At 38.5% G+C, this 25,788-nt stretch overlaps 1 protein-coding gene across 1 annotated transcript in view; it reads right to left on the bottom strand.

Moving 5' to 3' along the window:
• Positions 1-25,788, bottom strand: part of LOC113064392 (probable E3 ubiquitin-protein ligase HERC1) — a 64,038-nt gene that overhangs the window by 2,209 nt on the left and 36,041 nt on the right. Inside the window, 40 exon segments of the mRNA XM_026235189.1 lie at positions 87-392; positions 570-722; positions 808-1,060; positions 1,520-1,596; positions 1,681-1,846; positions 2,664-2,833; positions 3,100-3,266; positions 5,413-5,551; positions 5,669-5,838; positions 6,002-6,104; positions 6,708-6,830; positions 6,926-7,081; positions 7,163-7,344; positions 8,029-8,167; positions 8,243-8,368; positions 8,791-8,856; positions 9,247-9,552; positions 9,783-9,956; positions 10,053-10,154; positions 10,249-10,380; positions 10,551-10,665; positions 11,367-11,566; positions 12,407-12,534; positions 12,643-12,858; positions 13,797-13,921; positions 14,074-14,201; positions 14,685-14,947; positions 15,355-15,571; positions 15,755-16,004; positions 16,419-16,593; positions 16,684-16,881; positions 16,967-17,019; positions 17,096-17,364; positions 19,162-19,370; positions 19,473-19,600; positions 19,878-20,085; positions 20,929-21,012; positions 21,916-22,073; positions 22,643-22,844; positions 24,182-24,954. Coding sequence (XP_026090974.1) covers positions 87-392; positions 570-722; positions 808-1,060; positions 1,520-1,596; positions 1,681-1,846; positions 2,664-2,833; positions 3,100-3,266; positions 5,413-5,551; positions 5,669-5,838; positions 6,002-6,104; positions 6,708-6,830; positions 6,926-7,081; positions 7,163-7,344; positions 8,029-8,167; positions 8,243-8,368; positions 8,791-8,856; positions 9,247-9,552; positions 9,783-9,956; positions 10,053-10,154; positions 10,249-10,380; positions 10,551-10,665; positions 11,367-11,566; positions 12,407-12,534; positions 12,643-12,858; positions 13,797-13,921; positions 14,074-14,201; positions 14,685-14,947; positions 15,355-15,571; positions 15,755-16,004; positions 16,419-16,593; positions 16,684-16,881; positions 16,967-17,019; positions 17,096-17,364; positions 19,162-19,370; positions 19,473-19,600; positions 19,878-20,085; positions 20,929-21,012; positions 21,916-22,073; positions 22,643-22,844; positions 24,182-24,954 — 7,309 coding nt within the window.

The following is a 25,788-nucleotide window of genomic DNA, read 5'->3' as shown; positions in this document are numbered from 1 at the left end:
TTTTTTTAGCTTTATGTACAGTTAAGTACAAAAGAGTAAAACCCACTCCAGACTTTTATATATTCTATACCTGACTGTGGCCTTACCCGATCAACCTTGATGATTTGAAATTTTTGTGTGATGTCTGCCGGATTCGATGGCAGTCTGGAACGTCCGGACACGAAGCGCAGGAACAGGACTCTCTCCTCATTGGTAAATTCCTCAAGGCTCTGCCACAGCCAGCCAATGAGCTGGTGGCTGTCGGTAATGTCACGGTATCGTACCACCTTCTTCAGCATCTCCACGGAGACCTCGGGCAGGCCACACACCAGCTGTTCCAGCTGTCGAGCCGTGAGCAGAGAAAGTAACGGGACTGGGATGATTGAGGACATGCCCTCCCTCACTGCTGCCACCTACATAAACACACAAACTGCGTTACCACTGCTTCTGCACTGTCAGCATGCAAGATCTGTCTACGTGCATTATTATAAGCTAACTGTAGATGAACTATTCCTTTAAGTGAAGCGTTTAGTTAACATCATTTTGATTCTGTAATTCCAAAGTGTCTGGGGGGGGGGATTGGGAGATACCTGTCTGTCCATCTCATGAAGCCTGTAGTGCAGGGCTCTCTCCACATAATCATTCCTGTTGGAGAATGTCAGAGGGACATTATGCCCACCAGGAATCATTGGAACCAACGTGCCATCAGCACTTTGTGCCACAAACGAGTCCAGAGGGATCATCTAAAAATCAGGAATAAAACCGACGTTGAGAAAGTCATGTCTGAATGAATGATCTCTGCTGGTCTCTCACGGCTATGTGCCTCACCACTGTGAAGTTCTCTTCATTGATCACGCTGTTGTCCAGGTGTAAGATGCCCTGAAGTGAGCGGTACGTGAGCAGGTCCACCTCCTCCAGGTCCGCGGCTCCCAGAGGAATACAGCACATCTGTTTCCACACCCATGGTGCCAGGTGCAGATCCAAGGGCTTTTTGGTTCGAATGGCCACTGCCATTAGGATCCCCAAGAAGCGAAACTGCACCATGTGATCATCTGAGACTGCTGCTGGGTTCAGCAAGAATCTGCCAAGACAATGGAGGTTAGTAGAAAAACTCTCTTTCTATTTAGAGCCATTGGAGTGCTGAAGGGATGAGGTATTTTGTAGACCAAAACCAGGAAACAAGTTAGCATTTCTGCACTTCCCATTACACTGACCAAAAATCAATGGTGGTTTTAAATGGGTTGATGGTTGAAAGCCTGAAATGTGGTATGGGGACAAACACAAACTCAATATATATATGTCAAATGATCAAAAACTCAAACTTTTTTTTTTTTAAAGACTGAAAGAACTGAAGCTTAGTGATGGTTACATTGAAGTCAACAAGTTTGTTTATAGCCTACATATAACTATTTGCTTAAGGCAATTGCAATTAGGCAACAAAAGTCATACAATTTGTGTTCATGAAGCTAACTTCTGGTTTGGACTACAAAAATACATCATGATTGCATTCTGCTTATATATCTCAGCATCTACAACATACCTGTCTGTGTTGCTACCAACATCTGCAGTGCTGTTGGGAGTGTGAATGAGAAGCTCGACCACACCAGATTGCAACTCCTGGAAAAAGATCATTCAGTTTTGGATGCCTGAATACGAAGGAGACCTTCCTTTAGTGCTAAGAGTTTAAGAACATGGACTTACCTGGCACATCTCAGTGATGGTGTCGTCAAACACGCCGCCGGCGTCATCCGCCCCCTCTCCGACCAGTTTCACCTTCCATGCTCTGGAGGGCAGACGCAGCTCAGTAGGGTTCAGGTTCACCACCTGCTTGGCAATCTGCACAAAAATGGGCTTGCTAGAGCGCCCCCTGTGGATTGGAGGACAAGGTACTTGATCAAGTAAACAGTTTAATTCTTGGCAAAAACAAGTCGGTAGCCCAAACATGAAGTTTACAAACACTGTCTACTACCCATCTATATTGACTACTGTACACTTCCTGTGTTCCTCTACTCCAGTGGTTCTCCACCTTTTTGACCAAACCCCCATTGTCATGGATTTCCCAGGTTTTAATGATTGTGTAATAAAAGTATTAAGGATAAGAATCGTTTAAAATATTGTTTTACTCACAATTTCTACCTGATACAATATTTTAGATCCAAGCATAACTAGAAAAATAATTATTAATTAAAAAATGGCCATGGAGTTACATGATTTTATTAATTTACATGGCAAATCACACTTTTTGAAATGGTGGAAATCTAAACATAAAATCGATTTCTTTGACTTATTTTAATTCTTAATTTTTTTTGGCTTATTTTGAAACATCCCATAAAATATATTTTTCCTGCACAAGCACATTACATGGAGTTCAAATTCAGAGAATAATAATAATAATAATAATAATAATAATAATAATAATAATAATAATAATAATAATAATGTCTATATAACAATAATATAGTTATTATTATTATTACTATTATTGTTGTATTATACTGTAGAAAATTTACCCCCCAAAAAACATTGCAAACACTGAAGCATGATCACAGGGCTGCGTTTCACTCAGAATCATGCAGCACATATATTTAATTTAATCAAACCACAGCATTTGTTGTTTAACAATCAAACTAATCCATATCATGATTTCGGTTTTAATTTGATTAGTTAAAAGCTCAAACTCGCACCTGGTGGAGATCCGTTTGACTGTAATCTGGGGGCCGTAGGTCTTTCCCTGCGTCATGGTTCTGCCAATAGTGCGAACGAGAGGAAGGGTGTTGACTTTCGGGGACAGCAGGCCTCTGAGTTGGCCCTGCACGATGGCAGATGTACCTGAGCTGTAGCGGGAAGCATTTACCTGGAAACCAGCCAGAGAGTGACACGGTCAGACAAGTGGATATCAACCGACACAGACCTGTTAGTCTGGAGGTAAAAAAACAGGAACTTTAACAAGGAACGCTTTCACACTGAACACTAATCCAGAAAAGTGAAAAAGGGTTTAGAAAATCCTGAAAGGTTCTTGGCAGGGAGTCAGAGTACAGTTTTTTCCCAGTGAAACACCAGCAGCAAATGCTGTGATTCATGTGACGGTGCGTGTGTTTGTTGGTTTTATTGATCGAGTACCTGACTGCGGGGGTCGAGGTTCAGAAGCCTCCAGGACTTGTACATAAGATCAGAGAAGTGGTACAGCACTCGGAGACGGGTGTTAAGCACTTCAGGGCTGAAGTCTTTGAGGGCATTATACTGCGGAGGCACAGATTGAGGTAGGCCCAGCTGTATCCCTGAACAACCTGCAAAATACACAGTCAGAGTTGATCACACCAGATGTTAAAACAAATCTCTCATCCAGCTGCTGAGGAACTGATTCTAGTACTAACTGTACACTGATGAGGTCAGCCTCTGTGGAGATGTGAATTTTAATGAGATACCAAGCTGAATGTGCCAGGATACAGTGGGATAAAATTGCATGAATTGCAGTGAATTGTGTGTTTAGGCTATTGATGTTGACCAACGTGCAAAGCTGAATTTTCAACATCATTACTCCAGTTTTAAGTATCACATGATGCTTCAGAAATCATTCTAATATGCTGGTTTGCTATTGAAGAAACAATTTATTATTATTATTATTAATGTTAATATTAATCTGTGCTGCTTTTTTTTTTTTTTTGGTAACCATGATACTTTCAGGATTTCCAGAAAGTTTAAAAGAATGGCATTTATCTGAAACAGAAATACTTTGTAACATGTTTGCTTTACTGACACTTGGTTAAGTTATATATGTATATTTACATATATATTTACTATACCATTTCCATTATATTTGTTGATTTCTTCAACCCTCCCAGTACTTAATAAGAATAATAATAATATAAGAAATAAAAAAATTAAAACTTCTTTAAAGAGTTTGTTATGTAGCACTCCTGTCTTGGCTACTCCTGACTTCTCAAAACCTTTTAAACTTGAGGTTGATGCTAGCAGTACTAGTGCAGGTGCTGTTACAAGAAGATGAAAATGGAATTGATCACCCATTGTGTTTCTTTTCTAAGAAATTATATCAGTGTATAACTGTGGGATAGATATTGCTTGTTTGCTAGTTTGCTTAGCTATCATATTTGTAATACCGACTACCGAATGTGATTGAACAGTGCTAGTTGTATGGTGTAATGTATAGACTGTTTCATCGGGCGCACGTGTCTGGCCCTAAGTTAATTTCCGTTACAGTGGAGTAGACTGAAGTTGGGCTCAGGTGGTTGTGCTGTGGGATGTGTTTCTCACACATTCATTTATTTGTGGTGCTCAAAATATCAAAACAGACCGATTTTCCAAAAGGTTTTGTTGAATAAACATGAGCACGTACTGCACATTTAAAAATCAAAACAAGGTGCGGGTGTTATTATATCACTGTATTTCTGAAGGAAGACAATTTTTATTAGTCTATTCAATCTTCATTTCATCTTGCATGTAATTTGCCTGATAAAGCAGCGTTTGTGACCTTGAAAAACATATTTTGCTTGTTATCAAAAATAATCTACTCTAGAGGGACTACTTAGCTGTTGTTATTGATTCTATTTGGAAGTTAAGTTAGGGCCACAAAAATGCGCATGCACACTCACGTTTGTTTATGTTGTTGCCGTTGAAACAGTCTATAGGGGTTTCTCAATGTCAAGGAAGGATCCTCGGAAGCCAGTATTTCGAGGATGCTACGTCATCAACATCTGTCGAACGACTGTTCCAAGGTCGAGGATCCTCGGAATTTCAACCAAGGACTGAGTCCTTCGTTCGCAAAATATGCCATACACAGGAAAGGATGCATATGTGTATCCTTCGCACTCTTCGCGCTCTCAAATCACCCACAATCCTATGCGCGCAGCTTTGCTATCTTGTTCAAAGATTCAAAAATGTCGAACGTTAGCGGAGTCGGAGCGTTAACGGTTTTTATTTACGTTACCAAACATTTGTTAAAACTGTAGTAAATATAAGTAAAGTTTAACGTTTAAATGCCAGTACAAATTAATACCATATTCATATTGTAAATGATACAAATACAAATGGTTAACTGAACCAGACCTATCATTTTACAATTGTTAACTTGGTTGCGTCATCAGCATTTCTTTTATAAATTACTAGTTAAGTTGTCCAAATTAATTTAACGATACCATTCACAGCGTTATTCAAACGGACCTTTTCACTGATGTAATGACGCAATTACGTGCACTTGCTAGCCTGTTTCATTTACGTGTTCTCCGAATGCTAAAGAGGAGTCTTGACTAGCCTCTGAAGGAAGTAACTTGGAAGGATCAGTCCTGCCAAGGAAGTATCCTTGACATTGAGAAAAGCCTCCTATAAGTGAACATTATTGTAGCTGCTGCCCATGTAGAGCGTTCCAAACAGTTCGCTTACGAGTTTCCAAGAAAGTTTACTAGGATTTAAGTGTACCTGAAGCTCTGGTTGACAGAGCCGGTGTGGTCCAGGCCGAGGTATGACAGCGTCCAGCCGAGATCTGCCTGATGTTCTTGCCCTGTAGAGCAGTAACCAGAGTGGGCTCTTTGACGGGACTGGAATGGCCCAGACCCAGCTGCAATGCACACAAAGACACAAGCTCAACTAAATATTCACTCTTTCTCAAAACTCCATAGAAAATGTAATTAAACATGATGGTAATAGGTCGGTGTGCTGTTTCAGATGACTGTACCTGGGCCTCACAGTTGCAGCCCCATGCATACACGTCTCCGGTGTTGGATAAAGCAAGGATGTGCTCGCAGCCAACAGCGATGTCCTCAATGAAGACGCCCTCCAATGCTGGAATGATCTGTGGCCGGTTGTGATTCTTCAGCATGGAATCCGGCAGACCTATCAGACGCTCTGTGAAAACATACACGCATATAAAGGCTGTCTCAACATCACAAAGGTGCGGATTCAAAATATCTAATTATTTGCAAATGAAAATAGTATACATGATTGTAAATGATGCCACATTTACACAGAAACACATTTGGATGATGATGACGATTTCTGGAGGGTCTACCTTGGCCGAATGTGTAGACATGTCCATCTTTGGCCAGAACCACTGAGAAATGCGTTCCACATCCAACTTTTTTAATGCCTTTATTGCAAAGAGCCTCCACTTTCTAACAATGAATAGAAACAGTATAATCAGCCAATAAAAAAACTAGCACAGCTTTTCCAAAGTTTAGGATCAGTAAGACTTTCATTTATTTATTTTTTTAAAGAAACTGATAAATAATTGATAAAGAGTGACCGTAAAGACATTTTGTTACAAAATGTTACAAGACATTCAAATAAATGTTGTTTTGAACTTCAAACTTTTGAACTTTCTTTTCATCAAAGAACGTTTTGTCAACATTGATAATAATAAGAATGATTTATAAGAATAGGAATTTCTTGAGCACCAAATCAGCATATCAGAATGATTTCTGAAGGATCATGTGACACTGAAGACTGGAGTAATGATTCTGAAAATTCAGCTTTGCATCACAGGAATAAATTAAAAATAAATTTAAAAAGTATTAAAATAGAAAACAGTTATTTTAAATTATACAAATATTTTACATTATTACTGTTTTGACAGAATTTTTGGTCAAATAAATATACCCTGGGTGACCATAACATTCATATTTGAAAAATACGAATACATCTTACTGAATCTAAACTTTTGAACGATAATGCACCTTATGATCAGCCAATGAGAAGATCAAAGGGTAAGACTGTACCTGTGGGTAGCACTTGACTGTACATGGTCCGATACCCAGTTTACCATAATCTCCGTCTCCAAAAGCCCACACGGTCAGGCCGTCTGATGACAGGACCAAAGTATGATTGATACCACATGACACCTAAACACAACAGAAAAGGTCACCTTCACTCATCACGGATTGCTCAAAGGTCACATACACACATTAAAATGAAAATCCAAACAAAGAAGAAGCACCTGTCCAATGTGGTATCCATCTAGTGCTGTAACTCTCTCCGGCACCATCTTGTTCGAAGTTGACCTTTGACCCAAGCGTCCAGAATCTCCACTGCCAAATGTGAAGAGTTTTCCATCCGACGTGACAGCGGCGGAGTGTTTGAAACCACAGGCCAGCTGAAAGAAGGAAATGATGTTGAAATGATATCGGATCATGAGATGGTTTTGGTGATTATCTTGGAAAGCAATTTTCTTTACCTGCACAACTTCCTCTCCCTGCAGAGCCTCGATCTGTTTGGGTCGCCTTTGCCTTTCACTGTTCCCATGGCCAAGTTTCCCATAATCCCCATCACCCCAACTAAACACCTCTCCAGTTTCGGTGAGAGCCAATGAGTGGCCATCAGACCCATATGATGTCACCAGTTGTGTCACTACATAGCCTATTGGGGGGGATTCCATGTAATAAATGCAATATATATTTCATGCAATTGTATATCGAGTTAAATATAATTTATTTTTATAATATAGTGTGTCAAACAATTAATTACATCCAAAATAAAAGTTTTTGTTTACATGATATATGTATACATGTATAAACTTTTATATTTATATTATTATATTTTTATTATATATAAATATATGTAATATATAAACATACAATTTTTCTTAAATATATAAACGCATGTGTTTGTATTTATATATATACACATAATAAATATACACCGTACACCAATATATTATGTAAACAAAATTTTTTATTTTGGATGCCATTCATTGTTTGACAGAACTAACACAATTATTATTATAGTAATTATTATTTTGTTATTATTGAACTTGTTTGTTATTAAGTTGTTTATTTATGTTGTTTGTTGTATGTTATTATTGTTGTTATTTTATTAACAAAATAATATAATTATTTTATATAACCGACAGCCGCAGTTATGTTCATCTTCAAACAACTCAACAATGTATTCATTAAATGTAAAATTCCCATTTCAATATTTTTCAACCTTGTCTGAGTGTTGTGTGAACCTTGATTGTTGGGATATCAGTAAATTACATCTGTGAACTACACACATTACTGGCACTGGCCTGAAAAAGAGTTTTGTTGTGGTTTGCATTACCTTGTAACGCTGAGATGACAGTTGGGGTGTAGAGGTCGTCTGAGTTACCCTGTCCGAGTCGTCCGTAACTGCCCTCCCCAACAGCCAGGACCGTACCGTTAGCCTGAACCAGGAACGTGCAGTTCTGACCACACACCACCTGAGAGAAACACACAGCAGAGATGAATGGAGAGGATAGTGGTAGTTTTGCATGTGTTTGGTGTTGACACTCTACCTGCTGAGTCTGAGAGAGGGAGGGAGCGAGGGTGGGCACAGAGGCACTGGTCCCAGCATCGGCCAGCTGCCCGTGACGTCCGTTACCCCACAGGTACACCTCACTTTTACCACCCTGCTGCCAGTCCTGTCAGATACACGAACATGACTTTATTAGATTAAAAAAGAAAGCACTGTTAATACAATTTCCTTTATACACATTACAAAAACATTTTTCTTTTAACGCACCCTTAATATACTGATGCTAAAAAAGGCTATGTCCATTAAATGGCCAATTCAGCAAGCTGTAAAGGCACAGAGCTGTGCTTTAAATGAAGAGAAAATTAGTTTTAATGTAAAGACAGGTTTTGTGTGGCGCTAGCTGGTAGGGTTTGTGTGGGGTAATATATAAAAGCTGAATGAATAAAAACATGTGATGAGTGATAAAAATCTGCATGAAAGAATAAGCTGAACACAGGGACTATACTGACAGAGACGAATGAGGGAGATGAAGGAAGATCCTGATGTCTTAACACACACTTCCACATATCTGGAAGTACACAGACTTACTTCAGGTCTGCTGGTCGCCCAGGACATGAGCTGTTCATCCATCATGAAGGTCCATTTACTGTTGTCCTGGAAGGAGAACAAAAGCCACTTTGCATAAATCAAAATAACCTTTAAGGGGCATATTGTGGAAAACAGGATTTTCTTTGCTCAGCTGAAACAAGGAGTTCTGGTAGCACTGAGATATATTGAATTGTGATTTTAGATGTTCTGTTTTCATTTTAGAATTAAATGTTTAGTAATTTTATTGTGTTTTTTATCTATCTATAGTCATCTATATATTTTTTTTATTACATTTTATATCATTTTTCTATTTTGATCCTTGCTATGAATTTCTCCTTTTTCTCTTTTTTTTGTGCAAAAAAACCTTCTTTTACATTATAAGCAGATTATGACGGGGAAGTGTACAAATATCATTCCTTTAAATATTTCACAAGGATTGACTCCTCTGCCTCTTACCAGAGGTTTGGTCGACTCTGTGGATCCAGAATGATGGAACTCAGGCGCGATGAAGGATTCTGGGAATGAGGTGCCACGAGCAAACGCCTCTGCGCTCTTCACTGTGGTTGAATAAATGGAAAGCCAGTTCCACTCTGAGGGGCAGAAGGATCCAGGGGCCCCATCCTGATCCGGCCCTGTCCCGCTGTGATGAGGCGGTCTGGGCTGACGGCACAGTAACTGATCCAAGTAGAGACCCACGGCCAGAGCGGCCAGACTCTGAAGAAAGGCACTGTGAGTCAGCTGATCACCCGCCATCACATGACTCTGAGGAGCGAGACACACATGAAAGGATATGCTGTAATATAATATCAACAATGCACTGAGAATACCTTCATAATAGCAACAGTTTTGGAATAATTAAGGTTTTATGTAATTTGAAAGATGCTCACGAAGGCTGCATTTATTTGACCAAAAATACATGAAAACAGTAATATTACAAATATTATATTATAATTTATATATCAATAAACCTCATTGCACTGGACACTGTGTACCTTCTCATAGCTGTACTGCTCCTGAAGCAGTGTGGGAAGGCGTTCAAGAAAGACGGCCATGCAGGGGGCACGATTCAATCCCAGAATGCCCTGACTTCGCAGAACGGAACGGCAGGAGGCCAGAACGTGATTCTGAGAAATCCAGTCTGGGGTACAGCGAATTAGCAAAGCATCCTGAGATAGAAGAAACCGAATGAAACATTATTTACATACACATTTTTTAATTAAACATTAACTGAATGAAACACTTTTTCAGAGAGTGTTCGGTACCTTTGATCTTCCAGAACAAGCAGTCACCCCTATGTGTGGTATCCAGGTGGTACAAACCACAGAGCCCATTCCTGTAACCACAGTCTGCAGGACCGAACCATCCTAGAGCAGAGGGGAGCATTTACAATCAAAAAACAAGAGTTTTTTTTTTTTAAAGCTAATAAAAGAAATCCCAAAAAAGAAGTGTTTGGCTCACCCTGAGAGACCAGATGTTGAGCACACCTCCGATTCCTCCAGACACCAGTGCAAGTCCACTGGGACAAAAAGACAGGGTCTTTACCGCGGTAATGTGTCCACTCAGGCGGAACACACATTTAGCATTGCCCCGCTAAAAAGAAAGAGAGAGCTTCCTTAAACTCTGCTAACAAACTCCAAAAAACACCTTAAGTGACAATTGATCTAACAGAGAGAAAGTGAATTAAAAGGTGAGGTTAAACAGGTAATAAATAAGAAGGCTTAATTTACAAAAAAAATAATAGATAAATGAATAAATCTGACCTTGATGGCAGTGCTCTTGTCTTGGCTGGTAGATGGGGCGAGGAAACTGGGCACTACGACATTAGCGCCACCTTGAGGAAGAGTCCACACATACAGGAGGCCATTTTGACATCCACTGAGGAAATAAAGGCCAATCTTAACATCTGGATCATGGATAAGACATCTGTACATCTAATATAACACTAATATAACTAATATAACAGCTAAATGTCCACATATCCTAAAAATACTTTATGAAGTACTCATTAAAGCTATCAAAAAAGCTCCTCTGAGATACCTTATATCCATTTTTCATGTAAATGGTGTGGAAAATAATAATAGTGTGATATTATACATATCAAAGTCCACATACAATGCTTGATTCTTCTCAGTTATAATGTTAATATTTCTTCCACCAAAGTCATAATTTAATTTTACACATTTTGTTTTATTTTCAACACTTTCTATGACTTTTCATTTTTAGGTTTTACTTCTATTCCATCTACTTTCTAAATGAATGCCACAGCTCTTATTTATGGACAATGTCCCAGTGCATTTATAATTTTTAATACATATTTAAATTGAAACGTTCAATCAAAATGTCCTAACTTGGTCTTTCAATGAAAATTAGAATTCTCCACATCTCAAAATCAATTCAATAATCAACAAACGATGGAGAGGTCGGAATCCCCACCTTCGTTACTTTAATAAAACAAAAATATAAAAACCGTAGTTTATTTCAGATAGTTTGCAAGGCAACATTTTGAATACTACAGTAGGTGGGCGTCTGGCTCTGAAAGTCTCTGTAATGTTGATTAAGCATTATGGCACACTTACACTGCCATCATGAGACGAGGCTCTGACCCTCTCCCGGGCAGAGGGCACCACTCGGCCGTGTTGACGGTGCCTGCGTGGAACAGAGAGTGGAGGGTGACCCATGCACCGCTGGCACGACCCCAGATCTTCACCACCTCCGAGCGGCCGACAGACAGCAGCAGATGTCCGGTAGGATCCCACCTGAGTGCACTCACACTCTCCTGTCAACATACAGGCAAGTAGGGGTTTATTTGTTTCAGAATTATCTGTTCACACACTGTATCCCAATCTGTGTGAGGTGTGTGAAGACATTCAATTCATTTTATTGATCAGTTAATAAGTCATCATTCAAAAGTTTTCCCAAAAGACTTCATGTTGCATTTTATTGAGCTAATGAAAATAAGCTCAATAATAAGCTTATAAAAATAAGCTTATAAAAGCTTATGGCTGGTAAAAGTTTTAATTCTTTTGAAAGAAGTCTCTTACTGTATGTTCAACCAAGGGTCTATTAATTTTATCAAAAATATAGTAAAAGCAGTTAGAAAAATAAATACAATTTAAAATAATTTCTTTCTATTTTAATATATATATTAAAATGTGATTTATTCCTGTGATACAAAGCTACATTTTCAGCCATTACTCAAGTCTTTGGAGTCATATGATTGTTCAGAAATCATTCTAAAATGCTGATTTGGACCTACAAAAACATTATTTGTTATAATAATAATAATAATAATAATAGTAGTAGTAATAATAATAATAATAATTACTAATATTATAATTATTGTTGCTGAATATTTTTTTATTTAAAAAAGCATTTATTTGAAATATAACTAACCTCACACTAATTAGGTTTAGAAAAATAAAATATTTAAAGAAGCTCATTGAAGAAAACGTTTTCTAAAATGTTGCTTAGGCTTCATGTAACTTCCACCCAGCGATTTGCAAACATTCACAAACAAACATTTAAAATGGTCCAAAGAAATGTATTTTTTCTCCCATTGAGAAAACCAGACTCAGTATTGCCGGATGAAGTGTTTGTCTTCAGTTTGAGGACTCACAGGAAACGCTGTTAGCAGAATGGGCGGGTCAGTTTCGTAGCTTTCTGCTGTCGCTAGGAGAATTTTGCCATCGGGATAGCCCACGGCAAAGGGTTTATCAACACTGTACCAGGCCAGACACTGAGGTGCTGAACACAAGAAGGACAAAGACAGCGATAGTTCATTCACTACTGAATTATTAGCCTTTTTCGCCAAACACATTAAAACAGAGCTCTTCAGCACATTTGTGGACCAACCTTCTTTCCTGTAGCAGTGAGTGAGCTCTGTTCGCTCCACCCACAAGTCGTCTGTGACCTCCAGCCAGCAGAGGGAGCCGTCCAGCCGGCCCACCAGCAGACTCTCAGGTGGGCTGACCTGACTGCAGGCTTCCTGACTGAGGAACGGAGTGGAGGTCTGAACCCACGAGAGCGCAGTGACCCAGGAGGACTGAGCCTCCATGTGTGCCTGAGTACCTACAGCAGAGAAGACAAACAGCAACGCTTTCAAGGTCCTTGTTCCAGGACATTTTAAATATACTGTAGTTTTTATCCAGCAGGACTTGACTGGATTGTGAATTATTAGTCAAAACAACAATAAACTAATAAAGTTGATCAAATTAGTGTAAAACATCCCATAGAACACCCTAGCAACTTCCAAAGCATCTTACTGGCAACTTTTGCACAGGCAAGCATCACTCATATTTTTTGGAAAAGTAATCAAAATCATGTTAATTAATATTTTGATTTTAATATATATATATATATATATATATTTTTTTTTTAATAGATATGTCATAAATATTTTTTCCCTAACCACACTACATTAAGTGTTGTTAATGTTACCTGAAACTAAAACAGTTTAGTAAAAAAAAGAACGAAATGAAATTAGAAATCTTGTCTTGACAGCTAACTGAAGTAATTTTAAAATACTAAAATTACTAAAAATATAATTTAAAAAAATAGCATATTCATTTTGATCCTGAAAATAAATAAAGACTTATTCAAAATTATTCATAATATTAATACATGCTATAATAGTAAATAAATATGTACATAAATCAATTATTAAATACTATAATAGTGTATATATTATACAAAATTTTCTCTGGTTACATCTGCAAAAATATTGTTTCAGAAGCAAATAAAGTTATTTTGATGCAAGATTATGGTAACAAACTTTTTTGAATCGAATAACATGCACTATAAGACACTATATTGTGCAAAATAAGACAATGAATGAATAAATAGAGATAATTTTCCTTTCATACTGTCTTCAAGTTAACTTGCTCTTACAATCAATTATACATTACTGTATACCCATTCGATTACATATAAGATTTGGCAGCAGTAGTGCTGTGTTTGTGTGTGTGTGTGTGTGTGTGTGTGTGTGTGTGCACGGGATGCTGTCTGACCATTGACGTTCCAGATGTTGAGGAGTTTGTTCTGGAAGGCAGCCAGTAGAGTTCCCCCTGCGCTCCAGGATACGGCCGACATCAGATGAGATCCCATTGAACCGTCTGAGCTCTGAGCATCCTCACTGCAGAGACCACACACACAAACACAGGCCTGTCAGTGCCCAAAACATTCACTTGCATCCATCTCCCATCAGACCTATGAAAGATTTGGATTTCTCCTTTTCCCAATCAAAGAGATGAAAAAAACAACAACAACAAAAACAAGCAGTCCCACCTGATGCTGCAGGTGTGTGTTTGCTGTAGTTCTGCTGTGTTTGGTGTTATGGCCCACAGTCGAACGGTCCCGTCCTGTGAGCCGGTGGCTAACAGCCCTTGTTCTGCATTCCAGCTGCAGCTGCTCACCTACAAACACAACAGCCAATCACAAACATGTGTGTGTGTGTGTGTGTGTGTCAAAAATGACAAAAGCACATAGCAAAATGAAAACTGAAAATTCACACTAATAATAATAATAATAGAATAGAATAGAATAGAATATCTGACTTAATCTACATATGCCGATTAATACTTCAGGTGGAAACCATGATACTTTTTTCTTTGACAGAGAGAAAAAGAGCGGATTTTAAATTAAATCTTCAATTAAATTTAAATTAAGTCTTTACTGTCACTTTTGTTCAATTTAATGTATTCTTGCTGAATTTATAAAATACAAAAATCATAAATAACTGTTGAACAAAAACTATATATAAAATACATAATTTAATGTAAATATTAGTTGGGTATTTTCCGATCGTGTCTAATACCACCTGTGTGCCAATGAATTCACTTGCATGACATCTAGCATGTTTCTTTAAGTGTTTTGACTGTATCTACATGCTCTTTTACCCTGTTCTGATGTCCTTCCAGCTTCTTGATGGGACACTTGCGCAGATCTCCGGCCATGTCGCTGTATGTCTGGGGTCTGGCGGTGTTGTCTTTCTCAGAGACTGCCAGGGCCTGGACCAGCTGTTGCGCCGCCCATTGTCGGTGTATGCTGGTCAGCCTGGCCGACAGGGCACAGGCAGCGAGCGCATTAGCCAGCTCCAGCGGCCCGACACGCATCGCTGCTTGAGAGAGTGGGGGACCTGCGGGAGGAGGGCTTCCGCCTTCTGTCCAATCACATGTGGAGTTAATTAGGATAAATTAATTCCACATCATTAACTGCCATTTAAAAATGACCTAAGTGTGTCACTAGAATTAAAATCAGCAGGGTTCCATAAATTTTTGACCACTGTCCATGACTTTTCCTTTAGATTTCCAGTCATTCATGATTATCAGTTATTTAATTATTTGTTTGTTTGTTTATTATCCATAGAAATAACTTATAACCAATGACATATTTTACCTTAACTAGCAATAAAAAAAGTAAAAAAAAACATAAAAATGCGTTGTTTGAAAGTTTGAATGCATTTTGTTTTGAAGGTGAAGTTTGGAAATCGCTGGTCTAGAAATAAACAAAATGTTTATGTACATATGTATTTTTTTAGTCTAAAAAATATTTTTAAAAAAAATGTACCCTTTGATTCACTGGATTCACTTCTTTCCACATTATAACGGTATCGGATGCCTTTTTCTGTCAGGAGAGACACCAGACTTTGTGTGACCAGGAAGGTGGGCGGGGTTATTTCTCTTGGCTCCTGTGACGCCCCCTTGAGGGCGAAGCTTTGCCTCATTCTCTGCTGTGGATCGGTAATAGCGCTCATGTTCATCCCTGTAGCTGCTGCCATGAGATCCTGAGAGGAAGGACATGCAGGTGAGACAGCATGATTAGGCAGAAGACAGGATGATTAAATGAGCTAAATGTAGAGAATGATGAAGAGCGCAACAAGGATAATGAGGTGAGAAGAATTAACAGAGGAGACAAGAAAGATGGTTGGGAGGGAGGAGAGAGAGAGAGAGAGAGAGAGTGTGTGTACCTGAGTGCAGATGTCCACTAACTCTCTGTAGGCAGCAGGACTGTGGGACACTAAACTGGCGATAGCTGAGCTGAGGAAGGACAGGAAGGCGGAGCCAGTGCGATCGCTCACAAAGCCACGGCCCGCTCCCTGCCGGTCCACAGTTGTGTGGACACGCCCCCCTGCTGCCAGACACATCAGCCGCACCAGGATACGGATGTCAGCCAGACCCAGAGCCTCCAGACCACTGGACTGATTACACACCGAACTACTGAAACACACAGTGACAGACAGAGTTTTGAAGAGACATCATATTGCACAGTAACAGTGTATATATACATAAACACAAACATACAGTATATGACCTTAAAACTGTTGCAATGTAATAAAAGTAATGACAGATTATTTCTTCTGTATTATGTACATCTGAAACAGATTATTGAAAATAATAAAAAAAAAAAAAACCCAAAGGGCTCATCATTAAGATTTTGAATAGACAAATAAGTCAAATAAAATGGAATGGCCAAGGGAAGAGTGAAACATTTGTGATTAATGAGTATGATGTTAATGAGTGAATAATGGAACTCTGCAAGGCTCAGGTATTCCAAGCAGGTCAGACAGACATTGATAGAGCCTTCACAGTATGAAATGTCAGGTTGATATATTTTGAATGAGTGGTTGTTACCTGGTGGAGGTCTGTGAGAGCGCTCTCATCACCATACTGTAGGCCAGCAGGATCTGAGCGGTGGAGGTGACTCTCCTTAGAGCCAACAGTCTCTCCTGGGGCTCCCGCAGGGATGCTGCCTGCTCCCCGAGACTCAGAGGAACCGAGGAGCTCTTGAGCTCGGTGCTGACAACACCTGCACACAGGAACAGATTACAACCTCCTCTAATTTACTGAGATTTTAGAAAGCTCTTGTATGAAATATGAAACCTAATGAGAACATTACCTTTGTAAAGCAGGCTGTTGTTGCCACTGGCCGAGCCACTGACGAGGGCTCCGAGGGGGTCGTGTTCAATGAAGGGGATTGGGTCGGGCACGGGCTTCTTCTCACTCAGACCCAAAGGTCTCAGAAGAATCCCAAAGTCCTCCAAACCTGTAAGCCGGTCTGAGTCCGAGTCTTCCTGGTTCCCTAGATCCCACTCATCTAATACAGAGACATTTAAATAATTACACATTCATTTAATAAACTGCACCGTGTTTGTTACTGAAATTAAAGTTTGTCCAATTACCTTCTGATGTACCATCTAACTGACCAATTAGATCGGACACCAAACCTCTTGCCCTGAAAAGAAAACATCCGGCTTGTTACACAGCAAAAGTCAATGGCTACAACATGTTCATGGTTTCCTCATCTTCACCTGTCCTGTTTGGAGCTCATAACCCCCAGGTTAGAGGCTAGGTACTTTTCCCTGCATGCGTTGCACAGGAGGTAGTACGGGCTGCCCGATCCACATTCGCCTCCAAACCAGCCGTCTACGTAGGCCCCATTGCTGCGGTAACCACAGCGGCCGGCGCTCTGACCGCAGCCTGGGTGGTGACGCTTCATGTGGTTGTTGAACTGCAGGGTCAGAGTGTTACACAGCTCACACTCCACCATCTCGTTGGGCTCTGGGTGCTCTTCTCTTCCCTGAGACAAAAAGAGACGTGCGTTCACTCAACACTGCGATACAGTGAGAGAAATGAAAAACACATTCATAAATGGACAAATAATAATAAAAGAAAAACAGACAGATAGAATAATAGAACAAACAAAAAAGTATTCACACAGAACAATAAAATAAATAATAAATAGAATGGAAAGACAATAATAATGACAAAATGATCATCAACAGAATAATATGATAGATAGAACAATAGATACAAGCCCAATTCCAAAAATTAAGTCAAATGCAATAAAAATTAAGAATCATTCTCTTTAACCTTAATTTAATTGACAAAAGTACAAAGAAGAAATTTACAAAGTTCTCACTGACCAACTGAATTGTATTTTGTAAGCATAAACAAATTTTGATTTTGACGGCTGCAACACCCTCCAAAAATGTTGGGACAGAAGCATGTTTACCACAGAGTCACATTAACTTTCCTTTTAATTACAACGTTTAATCGTTTGAGGCTTGAGAATTGAGGGTATTGTTAAAGTTCTGCAAGCAAACATTTTTATCCAATCTTGCTTGTTACTTTCCATGAAAGACGTCATATTGTTGGCAGTATATGTCGCTGTACAATTCCAATATATGTTTTCCATGTTTCCACGCTTGCTTCCGCATCTGTCGCTGATGAAATTCAAATTCGACATCCATTGTTCCCAGAAACAAGTTAAAACGAGGACATATCTGACCACAGCACTCATTTCCACTGTCTTTTTGACTATCTGAGATGAGCTCTGGTCCAGAGAACCCCACAGCATAGAACTGATGTATAGCTTTATCCTACAGTAACAGAGATTCAGTTTGCATTTATTGATGCAGCATCAGTCTGTGGTAAAGTTCAGCAGTTTTCTGAAGTACTCCTGAGCCCATGTGGCTATATTTAACACCGTAGCATGACGGTTTCTTATGCAATGCCATCTGAGGACTCAAAAAGTCATGCGCATTCACCTGAAGTTTCCTGCCTACACAGACTGAGATTTCTCTGGATTCTCTGAATCTTTTCACAATATCATGTATGGTATTTGGCGAAAGACCTAAATTCTTTGCGATTTTGCATTGAGAAATGCGATTTTTATTTTATTTGACACTTATCTCATGAAAAGTGGCTTTGCTGGCAAAAGCTCTGTGGTAAACTGTTAAAACTGTTTATTATTTCAAAACAGTTTGGTTTAGGTTTTTTTTGCCTCTGTCACAACTTTTTTTTATAGTTTTATGTTGCACCCATAAAAACATTTATATTTGAATTTTATATTTCATATTTGTTCCACGTTGCATGTACTTACTATAGTAATAACAATGAATTATACTGTACATAATCACATGCAACTAGCCCAAAACCAAACCCTCATCCTAACCCTAACCATAGTAGGTACATGTTACATAACATTACATTACTCCGTACTAAAATACAGTGTAACAAAGACTCTGTAAAATAAAGTGCAAACATCTTTTCTTTGTACTTTTGTAAAATAAAAAGAATTGATAAATCACACATTCTTGATTTCACTGCATTTTACACAACGTCCAGACGTTTTTGGAATTGGGGGTTGCAGAACCAAAGAATGACAGAACGATAGAAAAACAGAACAAATGACAAAACGATAAATAGAACAACAGAGCGAGAGAACGATAGATAGAACGATAGGACAATAGATAGATCAAACAACAGAACGATATCGGTATAAAAAATTAAAGAACTATAAGTAGATTGGTAGATAAAACGATAGATAGAAAAAACAACAGATACAACATTAAAAAAATAGGGTCTCTAGTACCTCTACCATCCACAGCGTGTCCCTCTCAGAGGTGATGAACTCTGGGGTGAGAAGCTCCTCATAAGGTTCTTCATGGTACGGATCATCCATGTAGCCCAGCTCCGAGTCGTCTTCAGCAGCAAACGGGTGCGTTTCAGCCCTCTCTGGCCACTCTGCCACTCCCACGTCCTGTCTGTACAGCGATGGGACAGGACTGGGCGACGGGGAGTCTAAAACAAACCACACAGATGAGCTAACTCATCCTTGCCTAATTTAAAAAAATCATTTTTAAAGACACCAAACTTTTGAATGTCATTGTATGTGACTCTGACCTGCTCTCCTGAAGGAAGTTCTCTGACTTACTCCAGACCGCTGTCTTCGAGCAGGTGGAGGTCTGTTCCTGGTGAGGTGAACATCTAAGAAGTTCTCTCTCTCCACCAAGTCCAAACCTGCCAACAAACTGGAAAACGCATCGGGAACTCACACAATGAATAAAAGGAAAATGAGACCATTGTGGTATACAATATTCCATGTGGTGCGTTTGGTCAGTTTTGTAGGTCGGTGTGATCTTGCAAACATGAAATGTGTATGCAGTGTTTTCTATACATACTGGAAACTAGAAATAGAAAGAGTAGTATGGTCCCGAAAGCCAAGTGGCCGTCAAGGCTGGTCAGAATCAAATTAATATGCAAGAGATCAGCTATCACTGATTAGATGTCGTGAATGTTTGAATTTACCTCTCGTTGGGTTCTCTGCTCTCCTGTAGGGTCAGAGGAGCTGGAGACTCAGGGCACTGGACCGTCTCTGGCCCTTCAGAAGAGGGCGTATCAGTGGCGCCCCCTGCAAACGAACCCTCTCCTGCCTGCTGCTCCTCTGTGATGGGATGTTCCAGCATCCAGCTCGCCAACACCTCGATGGTGCGCGAGTCCACCTCTCCAGTGACCCCTGAGAGAGGTCACAAACAGGTCAGGAAGAATACGCAAAAAAAATAACATTTAGACACACTTGACTGAATTAATGGTTCTCGTGATCCTAAAAACTGTTGGTCTGAAGCGTGCGATTAATGCTTGCAATTTGTCAAATATAAATTATTAATCTATTAATTCATTTCTTTAGAAAGATTTCATTTTATTTTTAAAACGAACATAACGGAAGTAGACTTGTTGGACTAGAAATCTGTGAAAGCTTGTTTTTACCATGGTGTAATAATTGCCTTTGTAAACTCGGAACTGAAAGAAAAAAATTAAGAGTTCTGAATTTATCTCTCTCTGTTACAGTACAGATAGATAAAACAAAATAATTGCTTAATTTTAAAAGTTAGCTTTGCTTACAAAAACTAAAATATATATATATAATTAAATGTTTGTGTAAATATGCCATAAAAATAATTATTACAAATACATACAAAACATTTATAGTATTAAGCTGAATTTTGTTGAACTGTGAACAGAGCATTCATAACACAAAACAAGACTTCATGCAGTGCTCCTCTAATATTTCCCATGATCCCGCGGGGAAGAACAGTGAGGGGTGAATTGAAGCAGGATCTCATAGGGAAGTGTAATGAGTGAGTCTACTGCGATAGCAGCATCATCAGTAATCCACAGTAAATAATAAGAGGCAGAAAAAATTCAAATACAATAATAATTTTAACTCAACATGATTATCTTATTTCTTCTAGCTGTCTTCTAGTTCTGGTTTCTTAATCTTTGAAAGTTCCCTATAACATTGTAACATGATTGTCTTTGTTGTTTGTTGATTTAGGATGTTGCAAGCACTCGCTGGTACCTGCTGCCTCCATGGCCCTGTAGATGTGTCTCATTGAGAAGCCCATTTCAAGCAAGCGCACTGGGACAAACATTTGGGGCTGTTCTGAAGGACAGAAATGAAAATATTCAGTCATATCAGAATGTATCTGGACTGTCAGCCAGGTAAACAGTATTAGATTTTTTACAAAATACCTGCATTTAAAATATAATGCACTGTGCTAGAGAAGGCACGGGAACTTATTGGCCAACAAAATGACACGGGCTACAAATTCCATTACTTATTTGTTCATTTTTTTTTTTTTTTTTTACATTTAGTAAAGTTCAATATCTGAGGCCACTTTGAATAACAGGAGTTTTTATTTATTCATATTAAATAGTTTAATATAAAATCTGATACAAACAATCACAAATATTCAGAAAATTATAAATAAATAACATAGGGTAATATTAAGTCACTAATCAATTTTGACACTGAAAGTTTACTTCAATTGTATTAATTGTAAATATTTTTTAATTGACCTTTCACACAGACTGATATACTGATAATATGTGAAATATGAAAATATAATTTAAATCTTAATTTAAAAAAAATTATAATAATAAAATATAATTTTTAGTAGTAGTCTCAGAGTTTTGGACCCCAGTGCATAAAAAATAGAAATATATTTCTTAAAGAAATTGGTTATTTATTGTGAGATTCAAGGTGCCATTCAACAGGGTGTAAAGATGCACAAAAAGTGTTTGCAATCAGTGAGTACAGTATGAAACAAAGCAAAAACTCGTTCCAAAGCAAGCCTCGAGTGTAAAACATACACAGCCATCAGGGTTAAAAGCTCTCACATCCGGTGCTACATAAACCAAACTTGACACAAGTTTCTAAAAAAAAAAAATTAAATAAATCGCTGGAACATCATTCGCTGCCCAGATGAACTGAGTCCATGGATGCCACATGCAGTACATCCTCTTACTACGACCTTGTATTCCAGAGTCTGTCTGGACGTCTTACCCACGGGGGTCCTGGTCTGTCCGCAGGGCTCCAGGAAGCTGGTCTGTTGCTCAGTGAAGCCCTCGCAGGACGCTGAGCTCGTCAGGCTGAGCCCGGGGGGCAGAACCGGACTGTGGACGAGACCTGCCAATGTGGGAAAACGCGCCAGCACCATCCGCCTAGAGGAGCCCAGCCACACACACATGCACACACAGACACAGAAGAACCACTAGCACCTGATCTTGAGCAAACGTTCAGCTTGAGCATGTGTTATGTTGAGGCGTAAATCACCCTTGTGTCACTAAGCCATGCTTAGGCACTGAAATTAAGAGGAGCATGTGTTTATGAGGTTATAACACACACACTGTCACGGTTTTACACACACACTCACCTGTATTCTCACTCACACTCTCAGTAACCTGTGTGTGAGTGTGTGTCTCAGTTGATGGCGATCTGGAGTGAGAGCAGCCAGAAACGTCAGAGAGTTTACCGATTGGGCGTGTGTGCGTGTGTGTGTGTGTGTGTGTGTTAGCTGTCTCATATCCCTTTCTTTCAAACTGACATTGAATGGCACACTTATTATTAAGTTATTAAAAAAAAAACACATTTTATGTGCCTGGACAATTCAAATGTTATACAAAATTCATCAATAATTGTCATTACTTTAAAAGGTACTTTCTAATTACTTCACTAATTCATAGGTTCTTTAATAATACTGTTTTTGGTTTTGGATGAAAGAGAAACTCACTGTAGCAGGTTGATGGGCAGGAAAGGGTTGAAGTTCTCCAGGCCGTCAGCCTGCAGGGCGGTGAGGAGCGAGGCTGTGAGGTCATTGGTGGAGGGGGAAGCTGATTGGCCGAAGATGGCGGTGCCTTCAGAGCCGTTACTGTAAAGCGACACTGAACTGGAGGATTTGGACACGGGCTGAGAGGACGAGTGCCCTGCTGAATCTACATACACAGACACAAATCAAAAAGTAGCCCAATTAATTAATACACCAAAAACTAATTAAAAATCTATGTTATTATTATAAGTAGTAGCTTTTATACAGACTTATGCATTATTATTTTATTAAATGTATATAATAAATAAACAAATACAAGTAATAATAATTTATTATTATTAGCTATTTTTCCAGACTTTTGCCTAATCTATATGAAATACCACTACTTCTATTAATAATAACAAATTACATTATTGCATTAAAATTATTTAATTATACAATTAAATGAAGTAATTAAAAAAATAATTGTAATAATAAAAAAAGGTAATGATAATGATGATGATTATTATTGTATTAAATATGAAATATCATTTATATCCAACTGCTGCCTTTCTAATTATTATATTTTATTCCTATATAAAAAATGTCAATGTTAAATGTTATTATATTATAAATAAATCATTAAAAAAATCTGTAGTAATATTAATTATTGATTATTTTTATTACTGTTAGCTAGACCTATTAATAACAATTAAAACAAATTCAATAATTTTATTAAAAGGATTTACATTATATAAATGATTAAAAACAAATAAATAAACAAAAGTTATTTATAATAAATAAAATCATTATATAAATTGTTTTATTACTTTAAACAAAAGAGAACTGGAGCGCTGCTGGAATCCCTTGTATCCTCTGGTGCTCTTGGAAGGGTTAAATATAGAAAAAGATTTTGGAAAAAAATCCAAGTCCAGGCACTCAATAGGATGCAAAAGTTAAAAAACCAACACCCTGATGAAGGCCAATGGGCCGATACGCGTTGGTGTTTTAATGCTTTAGCCCAACCATTAAAGGCTTTTTAACTTTTGCATCCTATTGAGTGCCTGGACTTGGATTTTTTTCCAAAATCTTTTTCTATGTTTTATTACTTTATTGAATCATTATAAACAAATAAATGAACATTTAATTATTTACTGATTTACTATTCTTACATGTCAAGTTAAAAAAAAATAAAGGGTTCATGAACAGGGAAATTAAAATTCCCTTACTCTTTAGACCTATAAGAGGTCACTGTACTATAAAACATCCTGTAAGTTTCAAAACTCAGAACTTTTTTTTAGTTTAAAAACAGCTTTTATTGAAACTAAGCTCAGAAAACCACTCGTTTTGGAATGTGTTTTTTGATGTAAAATCACAATACCATTATAAGTGAACTTCATTGAACATTATAAAATAAAATAAAAATGCTGTTTATGACCCCTTTAATTATTTATTATTCAACAGAAAGGTATTAAAACACAGATTAAACCGTATTGTTCACATGTTGTTGCAAAAGCGCCAGACCTTTACGTTCTTTGCTTCCATCCTCATGCAGTCTGCTCATCACTCCTTTAAAGATGATGATCTGGGCCCTCTCGAGGTCTGATAAAGCCATGGCCTGTTTGATCGGACAGGGTCTGACGGCCCACTTCACCATGCTCCGCACCACAAACTGCAGCACAGAGCGCAGCTCGGCGTTCTCCTCCCCTCCAGCAGAGGTCCTCGCTGGGTCGGGGCTACTTACATTGACTTCTGCATCTGATTTGGGAACCAGGAGAAGATCCGTGAACTTTCCGCAGCTCAGAATGACAGCCAGAGATTTTAGCGCCCCCAAGAGGAGGTAGGAAATGCGGACTGCGCGTAGTTCCAAAGCAAAAAAGTCCACCCTGGGTTGTGGTGCGAGAATTGGTGGACAGTGGGCTCCAGCACGCTCCTCATTTGACTGTACAAGGGATCTGAACGTGTCTTCTTGGTTCTCTTCCTCTTTATTTCTGTCTGAAACCACCGGACAGCTCAGTCCCTCTTCGTCCATCATAATACGAGCAATGTCCTCATCTAAACGTCTCTCCAGCTCGCTACGCGGGCCGCCCTCTGAGCTGATTCGGTTCCTTGGCAATCCAGTTGTTTCGGATAATCCGTAAGGAGGCTCCTGCTCTTCCAAGATGCCGGTCATCAGGATGAGGTCGAACAACACGGACGGCTTGAGGCCACGGCAGCGGGACATGTCCAGCTGGGGGACGTCACACGGCTCCAGGGAGGAGAGAGGCGTGTCGCTGGGTGACCAAGAATTCAGGAAGCTTTGGGTTAGTGGGACCGCAGCAGGTCACAAGCAGTATGAAATGAGGAGAGGAGTGAGACGGAGGGGGCAAGACGGAAATAAAAGAGTGGAAAGGAAAGGATACCATGATTAGAAAAAAATGAAGGGGACAAAAGACAATAGAAGAAAAGGGAAGTAAAGAAATAGAAAAGGAAAAAAGACACATGCAACTGGCAAAAAGAACAGGACAAGTATAGCATACAAAATATACAAAAAATTACAATGGCATCTGAACATAGAAAATACTGTAAATGCTGGAGAACATAATGTCATAAGGTACTACAATATTTTACTCTAAAACAAGGTCTTTAAAATATTTTGATGACAAGGACAAAAAAATATGGGGAACTTCCTTCCTAAAATATAAATACTGTATATATATATATATATATATATATATATATATATATATATATATATATATATGTATATATATATATATATATATGTAAACATTCATTTATTATGTGTGAAAAAAAAAATTAAGTCTCATATCACAAAGGCAACTAATTTTTCTAAAATGAATTGGTCCTGTATATGGCCACTGCATTTACAGTATCTAAAACTAAATCATTGCAATATTAATGGGACTATAATTACTTCGAAGTTCCAACCACTAATAAAATATTGTTAGATGTATAAGTCTTGCATATAAAAAAAAACCCATATATATTTTTTTTAAATATATATATATTAGGGGTGTAACGGTTCACAAAATTCACGGTTCGGTTCGATACGATACACTGATGTCACGGTTCGGTTCGGTTCGGTTCGGTTCGATACGTTTTAGATACAGCAAAATGTAAAAACATCT

This window comes from Carassius auratus, chromosome 46 (assembly GCF_003368295.1).
Source record: "Carassius auratus strain Wakin chromosome 46, ASM336829v1, whole genome shotgun sequence".
Taxonomy (NCBI): domain Eukaryota; kingdom Metazoa; phylum Chordata; class Actinopteri; order Cypriniformes; family Cyprinidae; genus Carassius; species Carassius auratus.
Note: the sequence above shows the minus strand (reverse complement) of the source record. Positions and strands in the feature narration are given on the sequence as shown.